This window comes from Balaenoptera acutorostrata, chromosome 5, assembly GCF_949987535.1.
Source record: "Balaenoptera acutorostrata chromosome 5, mBalAcu1.1, whole genome shotgun sequence".
In the NCBI taxonomy this organism is placed as follows: domain Eukaryota; kingdom Metazoa; phylum Chordata; class Mammalia; order Artiodactyla; family Balaenopteridae; genus Balaenoptera; species Balaenoptera acutorostrata.
The window spans coordinates 32,513,458-32,525,632 of record NC_080068.1 but is presented as its reverse complement, the minus strand read 5'-3'; the positions used below and the strand labels follow the sequence as shown (position 1 = coordinate 32,525,632).

At 44.0% G+C, this 12,175-nt stretch overlaps 1 protein-coding gene across 11 annotated transcripts in view; it reads right to left on the bottom strand.

Annotated features, from left to right (window-relative positions):
* DCLK2 (doublecortin like kinase 2) overlaps positions 1–12,175 on the bottom strand; it is a 156,969-nt gene that overhangs the window by 17,892 nt on the left and 126,902 nt on the right. For 10 of the 11 annotated variants that reach the window (XR_009008314.1, XR_009008315.1, XR_009008316.1 and 7 more), the window contains 4 exons: positions 10,634–10,753; positions 10,014–10,160; positions 3,501–3,634; positions 3,012–3,089 (listed from right to left, as the gene is read on the bottom strand). Coding sequence is in view for 7 of the 11 variants with exons in the window: in XM_057546417.1 (XP_057402400.1) it covers positions 3,012–3,089; positions 3,501–3,634; positions 10,014–10,160; positions 10,634–10,753 (479 nt within the window). In the remaining 4 variants the exon portion in view is untranslated. The remainder of the gene's footprint in view (positions 1–3,011; positions 3,090–3,500; positions 3,635–10,013; positions 10,161–10,633; positions 10,754–12,175) is intronic. The other variant, XM_057546421.1, reaches the window with a different exon arrangement.

Sequence of the window (12,175 nt, the reverse complement as noted above, 5' to 3'; positions counted from 1 at the left end):
GATACCCTTTTCCAACGGCTCTCAACTTGGGTTAACCAAGGAGGGAAACTCTACTGTAAATGGTCCTAGAATTACTTGCTATCAAAACCCACTACCCTCTGCACTTGACTAGTTCCCAAAACAAGTCATCACTGAAACCAGCCAGGGCACAGTGTGACTGTAAAAACAGCCACAAATGATACCCCTCCCTCTATGTACACACTTCACCTTCTCCCACATTTACCCCAGGCTTAGCTATTTGATTTCGTTCGGTCACCGGGACATCAATCAAGAAATGTGAGGCAAGCAGAGACCTGGAAAGTGCTCTGGCTGCTTTGGGATATCCTGTATCCACCATCATGTGAAGCCCATGCTAGCCCACTGGATGCTGAAAGGCACATGGCCAAGTCATATCTGTTTCCCAGCTGACACTGAGCCAACTACCAGGCATATGAGTGAGGCTACACTGGACCTCATGCCCCCACTGAGCCAGCCCAGAGCAGAAGAACTGCTCGATGGACCCACAGAATGATTTACACCCCTGCCTTTAGGGGAAGTTTGTTATTCAGCAAAAACTGATACGTCCAGTAATCCTACAGTCTGTATAACCCACCTGAGCAATGATCTTGATGGAAAACCATGATGCCGACGGCCAGATGGAAAGAACTTTCCACCTACAGAAACCTAACCCATGCCACAAGGACAAGGTCCCACTCAAATGTCATATCTTTCACGAAACCTTTTGTGATTTCTAGCCCTCAACTAAGCATGCCCCCAACTTAGCATGACCTCATGCTCAGTTATTCTGTTTGATCAATATTCTTGAGATGTATCTGCACCAGAAGGCTCTCGAAAGTAGAGACTGACATCTCTGTCATTCTTGTGTTTAATGTCAGCAAAAAACAAACCTGTTCAACTCAATTAAAAATTGATCATTTTAAAAAGATAAACCTTTCAACTTTTCTGTATGTTTGAAAGCTTTCACAATAAAATGCGGGGGGGGGGGGGGATGGAATAAACTTATTTTTCACTTCCTGACCGAATACTACACTGTAAACACTATGGCCTCAGAGAATATGTTTTGTTCACCACTCGATTCCCAGCACTTAGAATAGAACCTGGCCCACAGGAGCTACTCTACAAATAGTTGTAAAATGAACAAAGAAGGGATTAAAAGGAAAAGAGCATTCAAGAAAACTCAGAGGAAAATCAAACATGCACCATTAAATGAACTTCTGCTTCAAAGTGTTCATTTGCTCCAAAGAGGGAGACAGAACTGATCAAAAGAGATGCTGTGTCGAAGCCCCACACGCCCCCTGGTCATGGACTGCTGGGTCACCCCAACACCATGTGTGGCCACCAGGTGAGGTGCAGGGTCACCAAGGGTCAATCTGCTGTTCCCAGCTCTGTTTATGCCAAAAGTATTTGTAATTCTACTTAATTAAATATTATGTGAACGGACAAAATAAATTTAAAGAGAAAGAATTCCCTGTTTCTACAAGAACTAGGTCAAATGCTTTGCAAAGTGAGTTGTTTAAAAACTGCTGTTGAAGGCACAATGGTGAAAGTTTAAGTGAAGACCGAATCCAAGGAAAGTGCAGAATCCAAGGACAGGAGAAATCACTGAGTTTCATAGCTGGAATGGACTAAGAACTCGGAAGCTCTCAGAGCCCATGGCCGCTTTCTCCAGCTCTCCCTCTTTCCAAAACCACATGATCTCTCTCTCAGTGCTCCCTGCCTGTTTATCAAACACACATAGCCTACAATGAATGCCCCTAAGTGGTGGCATCAGTGGCTGTATGACCTATACATCTAGCTCCTGTGGCCATTAACAGTCTCTGGGTCAATTTCCTTGTCCAAGCATCGAATGCACACTTGCTGGGGGAATATGTGATATAAAGGTCTGTCCCTTCCCATGTTATGGAGGGTCAAATCTCCAAGAAGCCTGTATGGAGGAGAATAAATGACTGTCATCACTAACGTGCCCTATGAAAATGATTCTCAGTGTGATGGGGGTGGTGTCTATTCCTCAGATTGCGCTATAACACTGTTATGAACCACTATTTCTCATAGGAGTATATCATGGCCTTTAATTTTGCTTGTCTGGATAAAAGGTAAACCATGCTCTAGTGTGATTTATAATAATGTACTATGTTAAGGAGAAAAGGCTTTGTTATTTGCAGAAATATTATATCTGAAACTAATGCAAACACACGATAAATGCAGTTCTTTAAAATAAAAAAAAAACAAAAAAAAAAACAAAAAAAACTGCTGTTGAGGGGGCTTCCCTGGTGGCACAGTGGTTAAGAATCTGCCTGCCAATGCAGGGGACACGGGTTCGAGCCCTGGTCCGGGAAGATCGCACATGCCACGGAGCAACTAAGTCCTTGCGCCACAACTACTGAGCCTGCGCTCTAGAGGCCGTGAGCCACAACTACTGAGCCAGTGCTCCTAGAGCCCGTGCTCTGCAACAAGAGAAGCCACCGCAATGAGAAACCCGCTCACGGCAACAAGGAGTAGCCCCCGCTCTCAACAACTAGAGAAAGCATGTGTGCAGCAACAAAGACCCAACGCAGCCAAAAATAAATAAATAAATAAATTTATTTTTAAAAAAACCAAAAATTGCTGTCGAATTAAGTAGAAGAGAAAACTCTTAAGAACTAGAAAAAGGCTTACGTGGAAGGCTCAGATTGCTTTGCAAGGATCTTTAAATCTATTCCTCTTGAAAAAGACTGAGAATGGAAATCATAGACATTGGACTATGGGTGTGTTTTATGGAAGAATGACCGCAGGAAACTCAGGGGACCAAACACAAAGCAAAGGCCTTGGCCTCACATCAAAAGTGTGGACAAGGAATATACATTAATAGGTTGTAAATTAAGATAAAAAAGTGAAAGGTATGTTTGTATAATTTTTAACTGACATTTTTATTGAGCAGTTTCTGGTCCTGATTGCCAGGAGTAGAATGTCTGCTTCCTGATCAAAGGGAGAGGGTTTACAATTCAAATATTGTCATTCAAAGAGCCACTGACCTTCGGAAGGGTGGGAATCCACAGAGCAGTATGTACGTGATCACGCCAGCCGCCCAAATGTCCACCTTCAGGCCATAGCTGGGGAAACAAAGTGGGTGGGAGGACAGAAACAGTGATACTACTCCCAGGAACCCTGCACATTACTGGAGTACTTGCCTTTGTTTGTTAGGGAAAAAAGACCTTTCGGTACCAAACTGCTCATTTCATGTAGGGGAATGAATTACCCTTTGGACAAAAGGTGTCTGCTCTTCTCCCAACCTCACCACCATCTTGGGGACTCCAAGACTGGCCTTGGGACAGAAGTCCAGGCCTAGGGCTCTTGGAACTAGAAGCACAAACTCAAGCTCCTGGGATCAAAATCATGGTGCAGGTAACAGTCTCTCCTGCCCTCCACATTCCCAAGAGGCATGTGAATACACAGCAGCAGTAGCAGCAAAATATACCCTTTCCCAAAGTTAAAGCACTAACCCAAACCCCCAGGAGGCATACCCGGTTTCAGCAATGATTTCTGGGGCCACGTAAGTCGGGGTGCCACAGACTGTGTATAAAGGGCCTTCTACCACAGTGGCCAGCCCGAAGTCTCCCAGTTTCAAAGACTTGGTCCCATCAGGATATTCACACACCTGGAAAAGAAATCAGCCAATAATCAGAAGTTTTTTTTGTTTTTTTTTGTTTTTTCTCAGTGATTGCAAGGGGGGGGGCCTTTGGAATTAGGCAGAAAGGACACAGATACATTTACTAACAAATCAAAAGAAATCTCTCCTTGTGATATTAAGGCCATGGTTCATCTTTGTTGCTTTTTAAAGCTCTAATTTTTCTTTTTAGAGATTTTGCATGTGATTTTGATTGTGCGAAATAGGAAAAAGACAGTATTTCTACCTTTGCAGAAGTTCCTTACCTAGGAGTATAATGAACACGCTTGCCTGCTGAGGGGTGTAGGTGGTTGCTTACCTGGTTGGCTCGACAGCCCTCTAAGACTTCTGTTGTGTGTTTCCCGAGCGCTGGGGGGGGAGGGGGGATGTGAGAGCCTCAGAAATGTTTGTGAAGCGTCCACTGAAGCGCTAGGTGCTCTCCAACTTGCATGTTTGGTTTAGAACATAAAATTAGGACTTGTTCTCTAGACAATGATGAATATAAACATTACATAGGGGAGAACCCTGGAAATTTAGAAAGAAAATGACTTTGGGGATCAGACAGCCTGAGCTTACATAACCAACCACTCTACCCATCTTCTGGTGACGTGACCTTTGAAGGTCTCCCACTCGCCCTGGGCAGGATCCTTCATCTGTGAAATGGGAGGACACGGGTCCTTGGCTTACGGGGTTGGTGTGAGGATGAAATGAGATGAAGTACAGATCAGGACTTAATGAATGTTCCTTCCTTTCCTAGAAGGACTGGCTGATTAGATCAGGTAAATCATCATCTTGGAAAAGGTTTAACAACGCTGGTGAACAAGTAACAACTATTCTAGAAAGTACCGCAACCATACGTAAATTTCTTAATATCCTTTATAACCTTTGATCCTGTAAATCTACTTCTAAGAACCTGCTCTAAGGCAACAGAGATGGACCGGAAGGTTACGCACAAGAATGCCAATCTCAGAATTCATCTGTTTTTAAAAACTGGAAGCAACATAAATGGCCAACAGGGTAATGACTTAATAAATCATGGTAAATCCCTACAACGAAATATTATACAGTCACTAACAGGCACATTTCAAGTAAATATTAATCATGGGAAATATTTACTATATTACATAAAATGTTTAAAATATTCAAAATTATATATATATACTGTAACACCCCAAAATGTTAAGTTTATCTCTAGGTGGTAGCATTACAGGTTGCTTTAATTTTCTTCTTTATACTTTTCAGTAGTTTCCAAAATGTTTACAATGAACATGTGCTGGTTCCATAATTCAGAAAACATTAATTTTATGTATAAGCAAACTTTCCTTATGGGATAAAAGTCCAGAAGTTACATTTTAAATGGATGGTTTTAGAAGCAAATGAGTGTGTGTGAGAACATAACTGAGATTCGACTGTGGGATCTTTAACAAGCTGTCCATTTGCCTCTTGGACGTCCGTTCTGAAAACACTCAATTTCAGAGGATCACTACAAAAACCTAACCTGTACTCATGTCGTATCTTTCCTCTACTTTTACATTTTAAACATATTTTGTTTGTGTTTCCTTGTATTCTACCATGAACTGAATCAGATTTTCACCTAAACCACTACTTACTAAAGGAAGTGAAAAATTTAGCAAATTATGTTTTTTCAAGATAAGCATGTTTACAACATCATCCATTAGTCTGATACTTAATGAGGGGGGTGATTTATAAACTCCTCAATAAAAAGACATCAAGAACCTCCGGCCTTCCTCATGCCAATGACCCCACCATCTTAATAGGCATTTTTTAAGGATGACACTGAAATACCTTCCTCGCCTGTGATGTTCTCAGCAGTTTAAGAGGAGTATTTTTCACCTTAGTATTTTAATAACTGCTTCCATGTTGATATACTAAATACCCATGCCCAGCATGCATCTTTATGACTTACAAATTTCACAGCACTAATGGTGAGGATTTGGAGTCCCTCATAGATATTTATCATTCTGAGTCAGCCCACAACTCAGCAGAAACATATTCAAAGCTACTAATGATTCAGCCTAAAGCAACAGAAACCAGGTTCTTAGTCATGCTTAGTCTTAGGACGACTTTCCATCCATTATGTTTAATATAAACATTAACAAGAACAATCTGAATTACAGTTAGAATTTATGATGCATTTACTGAAACCCAGACTTTAGAAATTCCCTGAGTAATTGCAGTGATAAGAACATTATAACCAACATTATAATTCTAAATGTCTCTATCATGAGAGTAAAAAAAAAAAAAAGTTTTGTTAATGTCATTTTGTTTTTACAACTTTAAAATACACTCATTAGCTACATTTTTTTAAAATAGTGTTTACTTTAGACATTCAATTTAGGGATGCCTAGGGGTATTTAAGTGTTGTCAGATACTCAGAAGTCCCAGAAGTCCCGTTTTTCACATCCCCTATAAGGAATTCAGAGTCAGATGCAGGAGTATAAATAGAAAGGGACTGAACAGTCTATAATCGTTGAATTATGTTTGGGCAAGTGGTACTCCTTGGCTAAACATCAAAAGGGAAGTGTCATAAGGGGCAGACAAGCCTGAAATAATAATATTTTATATGATTCATCTCTCCCCAATGCTAGACACAAAGGCAAATATGTGGAAGAGAATGTAAGTAAATTTCAAATCTTAGCTGGAGATTCTCTTCAAAGCAGGAAAAAAAATATATATATATACACATCTATAAATCTACACATACACACACACACACATTTATGACATTGCTGGGACTTCCCTGGTGGTGCAGTGGTTAAGAATCCTCCTGCCAACGGAGGGGACACGGGTTCAATCTCTGGTCCGGGAAGATCCCACATGCTGCAGAGCAACTAAGCCCATGCGCCACAACTAATGAGCCTGTGCTCTAGAGCCCACGAGCACAACTACTGAAGCCCGCGTGCCTGGAGCCCGTGCTCCGCAGCAAGAGAAGCCACTGCAATGAGAAGCCCGCGCACCGCAACGAAGAGTAGCCCCGCTCGCTGCAACTAGAGAAAGCCCACGTGCAGCAACGAAGACTCAATGCAGCCAAAAATTTTTTAAAAAAATTTATGACATTGCTTTAAGAAACTGACATGGACACACACACACGGCTTTAAGAGACTGGTTTTAAGAAAGAGGTGGCTAAATGCACAGGGACTCCAAAGGCCTTCTGTTCTGGCAGAGAGTTCAGTTCTCCCCAGTAACGCGCATCCTCGCAGGACTTGGGAGATTCCAATATTTTCCTGAACGCTGTCTCACTGCACTTCTATAGTCACCCCGCTGGACAATTAGGAAGAGAACTTTTGCTCCAATTTACAGATGAGGAAACTGAGGCTCAGAAAACTCAAGTTACGAGCAGGCAGCCAAGGGGGGCTCCAAACAAGACCACTGCTGTCCACCGCACCCTCCTGTGTCTAAAAGCCTGCACGGCCTGCAGACTCTTGGTGAGATCTGAACCACCACCACTGTGAGAACTCCAGCCCTGCGCTGCTCAAAGGGCCCACCACAAGCTGAGAGACGCTGTCACAAGTTGCTCTCAGAATGCAAAACTGAAATATGTGAGAAATGCAGATCCCACATACAAAGTGAATGCCACAAGCTCTCTAAATAAAATGTCAGCATCATGATTTAGAAGGACTTCAAATATGAGAAACCAACCCTCTTCTCTCCCCTGCCCCCAGAACTCCTGGAAACGCGGAATTTATCACTGGTCTCTCATAGTTAACTCTGACAGGGCACCGCCAGGCTGTAACTCACAGCATTAATGGCCACCCCTGTGCTCTCTGACACGGTGACCCATACATCTCTGCTGGCAGGGGTTTAAATTATGACACTGCTGCCAGAGGAGGGGATGCAAATCAGATGTCTGAATGCTCTGGAGTTTAAAGACCCAATTCTCTTTTAGAGTAGCAAGAGGTTGGCAGTCCCTCTGCGTATTTCCTTTTAGTGCCTCGACGGCACTTTTTCACACCAACCTGCTGACTCTATCTAGGATCAGCTGAGGGGTCCAGTTAGGTTTCCAACGGCAGGCACATATTCTACTTAGATATGCGCAGCTCAGGGTCTCCAAAGCCTGACTCCACAGCCCTTTCATGTCACACATCAGCTTCATCCCGACATCAGTTTTATCATCTCCCTTCTCTCCCCTTTGGGCAGCACAGAGGGGTTGGAGCAGGTCTCGGAGCGGGGTGGACACTCATCCAGGTGGGGTAGGTGAGGCAGATGAGGCACTCGATTCCAATCTCCTGCCTACCGTCTGAGACTCATCCTAACGGGGACTGATGTCTCCAGCTGCTATCTTCCCTTGATGCGTAACAGCAGAAGAGGATGAGGGGTGGGATTCTGAGATTTTGCACACAGTAAGGAACTGTGAGTGGAAAAGAGGGGAAACGGGGTGAGAACGGAATCAGTGAGCTGGGAAACGGGCACCCTCCGCCACCCTCCTCGCTGGCTGGGCCCCCGCAGTCAGAGCCAGGCGGCGCGGGCACTGCGGTAACCACTGGTCCTCGGGCCCTGTGGCCCCGTGCTCTCAGAGAACGTCAATCACAGCGACCACTGCGGTGACGTGGGCTGCGGAGAGCAGGGGCGTCCTCGTGAACACCTCGGCACTGCGTCTGGCTCGGCCGGGGTAAGCCTTGTCCCCTCTGCATGTGGAGCCCCCGCCAAGCTCCGTCAGTGGGGGCGGGGCCAGCCCAGACCGCAGCCTCACGGGGGAGGAGCAGCCCGTCGAGAGGAGGGAACCCCACGCCCACCCGGGGGCCTGGCTTACCACGGCCTCCATTCCTCCTTAGAGTTCACGTAACACGTCTTGTTTTACAGAGCAGGGGTGTTTACTTTCCTAATAGGAACAAACAAAAATGAAACATAGTCCCTCAAGGCAGGAGACAGTAAGAAAAAAAACCTCACATACTTTTAAGTGGACGCTCGGAAATTATCAAATGGTATTAACCAAAAGGGGAACCGGATACCCCGGATTAGCAGAAAGCCCCAGGACGGCCCCAAAGCCTAGCCCATTCAGTTGTTATTTGCGTGTTGGGCGTATGAGGCAGGCTGTGGAGACTTGTGTTTGAGAGCCAGCTGCTAGCGACCTAGGTGACCATGGCCGTCAGTCACCAGCCGTCTACCCCACGTCCACCGTGTGCTTCCTCGGCCCTGGGGATATAAAGTAACTGAAACACAGACCTTGCCCCATTAGTGCTTACCACCTAGAGAAGACAACAGACAAGTAAACAATAAAATCACTGCACCAGAGCAAGTGCAGCAAAAACCAGAGGTGGCCATGACTGACTCTGCCCAGGGAGCCTAGGGTGATAGCAAGAAGACATGCCTTGCTCAGTATCTTACAAGATGAACGTGTTTGCCACGTTGCTGGGGGAGAGGATGCTGCAAACAGAGACCAGTGTGGACACCAACAATGAGGTGTAATGCTGCTGAGGAAGTCAAGTCTTCACCAACTCCTGGACCCGGGGAAGCCTGTGTCTGGAGGCACACGATATGGGAGACTCAGACAGGCTCACCTGCCAAGCAGTAACGGTGATGATGGTGATGCTCAGCCCTGAAAGGTGGAAACAGAGAAGCCAAGAGCCCTGTGTGTGTGTTTGGGGGATGTGTGTGTGCAGAACTCCCAGATCGCCTTCTCTAAAATTTCTCTACAAGGTAGACACGAGGACTGTCCCCATTAGCAGTGTTTGGTTTGAAGGCCACCATGAGGTGAGTTAAATATGGCTTGAAGGTGAGTGCCATGCTGGTCAGATGGGTAGGGAAGAGAGTAACAGGAGAAGAGGCTGGAAAGGTAAACTGGAACCAGATTATGAAGCTGAGTGCATATTAGAATAAGACTTTCATCTGTAGAACAACGGGACAAATGAGACTTTTAAACAAGAAAAGTTAGCATCTCTGGGTCTCAATTTCCATATCTGTAGAGCTGAAATGAATGGACTAGATTATTTCCAAAGTTCCGTCCTGCATAGAAACAAACTCTCGTGTTCTACTGCTGGTTCCTACAAGCCTCTAATTCTGTTTCTGTCTCCAATTTATTCTTCAGAACTTTTGCCTCATAAAATAATTTTCCTGCTCACCTTTCTTCAGTTAGCACCATCCATCAAATCGTAAATGAAAATATGTTTTCTAATGTCTGGTAAACAGTAAATGCAGAAGTGCAGATCAATTCAAGAAATCCATTAACATTTTATGGTCATTGACTTGAGTCAGGCTGATTTTCTAGATTTAAATTCTCTCAGCCCCGTATCTGCAGGGTTGGTATAGACTTTAAAATGTCATAATCTGCATATGATTGTTTGCATGCAATTACTGTCACTTCAAAGGGAGAGAGGCCTGAGTTGGAACAGAAAAGGCAGAGGTGACGTACCAAGAGGTTCTCTGGCTTGATGTCTCTGTGCACAATGCTGAGGGCGTGGAGGTACCTGAGGGCGTTGGCCAGGTTGTACACCATGGCACTGCCATCTCTCTCAGTGTACTTGGTTGAAGAAGTAATTGCATCAAAGAGATCTCCACCCTAAAGGACACATAAAAGAACATATCAAAACATCGACAGTGGGGACTTCCCTGGTGGCACAGTGGTTAAGACTCTGCGCTCTCAATGCAGGAGGCCCAGGTTCGATCCCTGGTCCGGGAACTAGATCCCACATGCATGCCGTAACTAAGAGTTTGCATGCCACAACTAAGGCGCCTGCATGTCGCAACTAAGGAGCCCATCTGCCATAATTAAGACCCAATGCAACCAAATAAATAAATATTTTTAAAAAATAAAACAAAACATCAACAGTGGCAGTCCTATGAAGGTAATAAAGAAAGCTCATCAGCCTGGAGTAGATGAAAAAAATGACACAAGTGCCACTAAAACTGATGATTATAAATAATGAAAGTTTCAAGGTAGCAAAACACTTTTCCAATTAGGTCCTTCAAGAATATTGTAAGTCTTGGGATTTGTCATCAATGAATTCTCTCGAAATCTCTCCATCCTCTTACTTTGACCAATTCCATCACCAGAAAAAGCTCAGTAGCTGTTTCCATCTCCTCAACCAGCATGATGATATTTGGATGTTTCACTCTGCGCAGTATCGACACTTCGTTCTCAATCAGATGCTCCTGTCAAAAAGGGTTTAGAGAGGTAGATCAGAAATTACAGAACCCTCTGCTCTATCCCTGTGTTCTGGAGGACAACACACGCTGTAGATCTGACACTGAAGGAACAGAGACAAACCACACCCTGGCCCAGCTGGTGTCCCTAGGGACAGGACAAGTCAGCGTGACACCTCATTGTAACTAACAGAAAGACATCCTTCAATACATCCCTTGAGGAATTCCCTGGTGGCGCAGTGGTTAGGAATCCGCCTGCCAATGCAGGGGACACGGGTTTGAGCCCTGGTCCGGGAAGATCCCACATGCCGCGGAGCAACTAAGCCCATGCACCACAACTACTGAGCCCACGTGCCACAACTACTGAGCCTGCGTGCCACAACTACTGAAGCTCGCACACCTAGAGCCCGTGCTCTGCAACAAGAGAAGCCACCGCAATGAGAAGCCCGCACACGGCAAAGAAGAGTAGCTCCCGCTCACTGCAAAGAAGAGTAGCTCCCGCTCACCGCAACTAGAGAAAGCCTGCACGCAGCAACAAAGACCCAACACAGCCAAAAATAAAATAAATAAATTTATTTAAAAAAAAAAACATCCCTCAAAAGGCTCGGCATGCTATCTGGCACATAAAACACACTCTTTCCTGTCTCTTCTTTATTTCTAACACCTTAAGAGGTTGTGATGCTACGAAAGCTTGTGTATGCCACACTGTGCTTTGCAGTTCAGCTGGAATCACTTTTCCCTTTCAGTACACACTCAGAAATAAAGACTAGGCATATAAGGAAATTTGGCATGCTTATGGGATACAACTTCTAGCATTACAAACATTTTTAGTTTTTAAACTATTACCAATATGAATTTGAATTTCATGTTGAAATTCATGAAAAAGAAACTTTCTTCTTCTATGATTGGGTGTGAAATCATTCACCAGATGGATGTTCCTTATCATCTTGTATTTCAGAAATCAGGAAACATATAGTACCATGGGGACCACTATTCTCATTTTAACTCTAATCACTTCTCTGAAAATACCACCTGATTATCAGTCCTGGTGAGTAATGCAGTTGGGATCAGCACTGTAGCAAAACGTTTACTCACGGCATTATTATTTTCAATACACCAACCCGTGAATCATGAACAACAATTGGTCTATTTTATTATGAGACATTAAACTCTCTCAACAATGTCATATTTGTTAATCCTCATTAACTGTAATAATGAATTGTTTAGAATTTAGGAAATGCTCTGTAAAAATTGCTAATTGCCCTATTACACACTCTAGGTTTTCAAATATAGCTTTTATAAAATTTACCTTATAAGAGCTATCATTTGCTACCTAAATATTCAATACACATATATGCATATATTCATATTATATGTTCGTGTGTGTGTGTGCGTGCTTCCCTCTTACCGCCCCTTTTGCCTCCTTTGGTC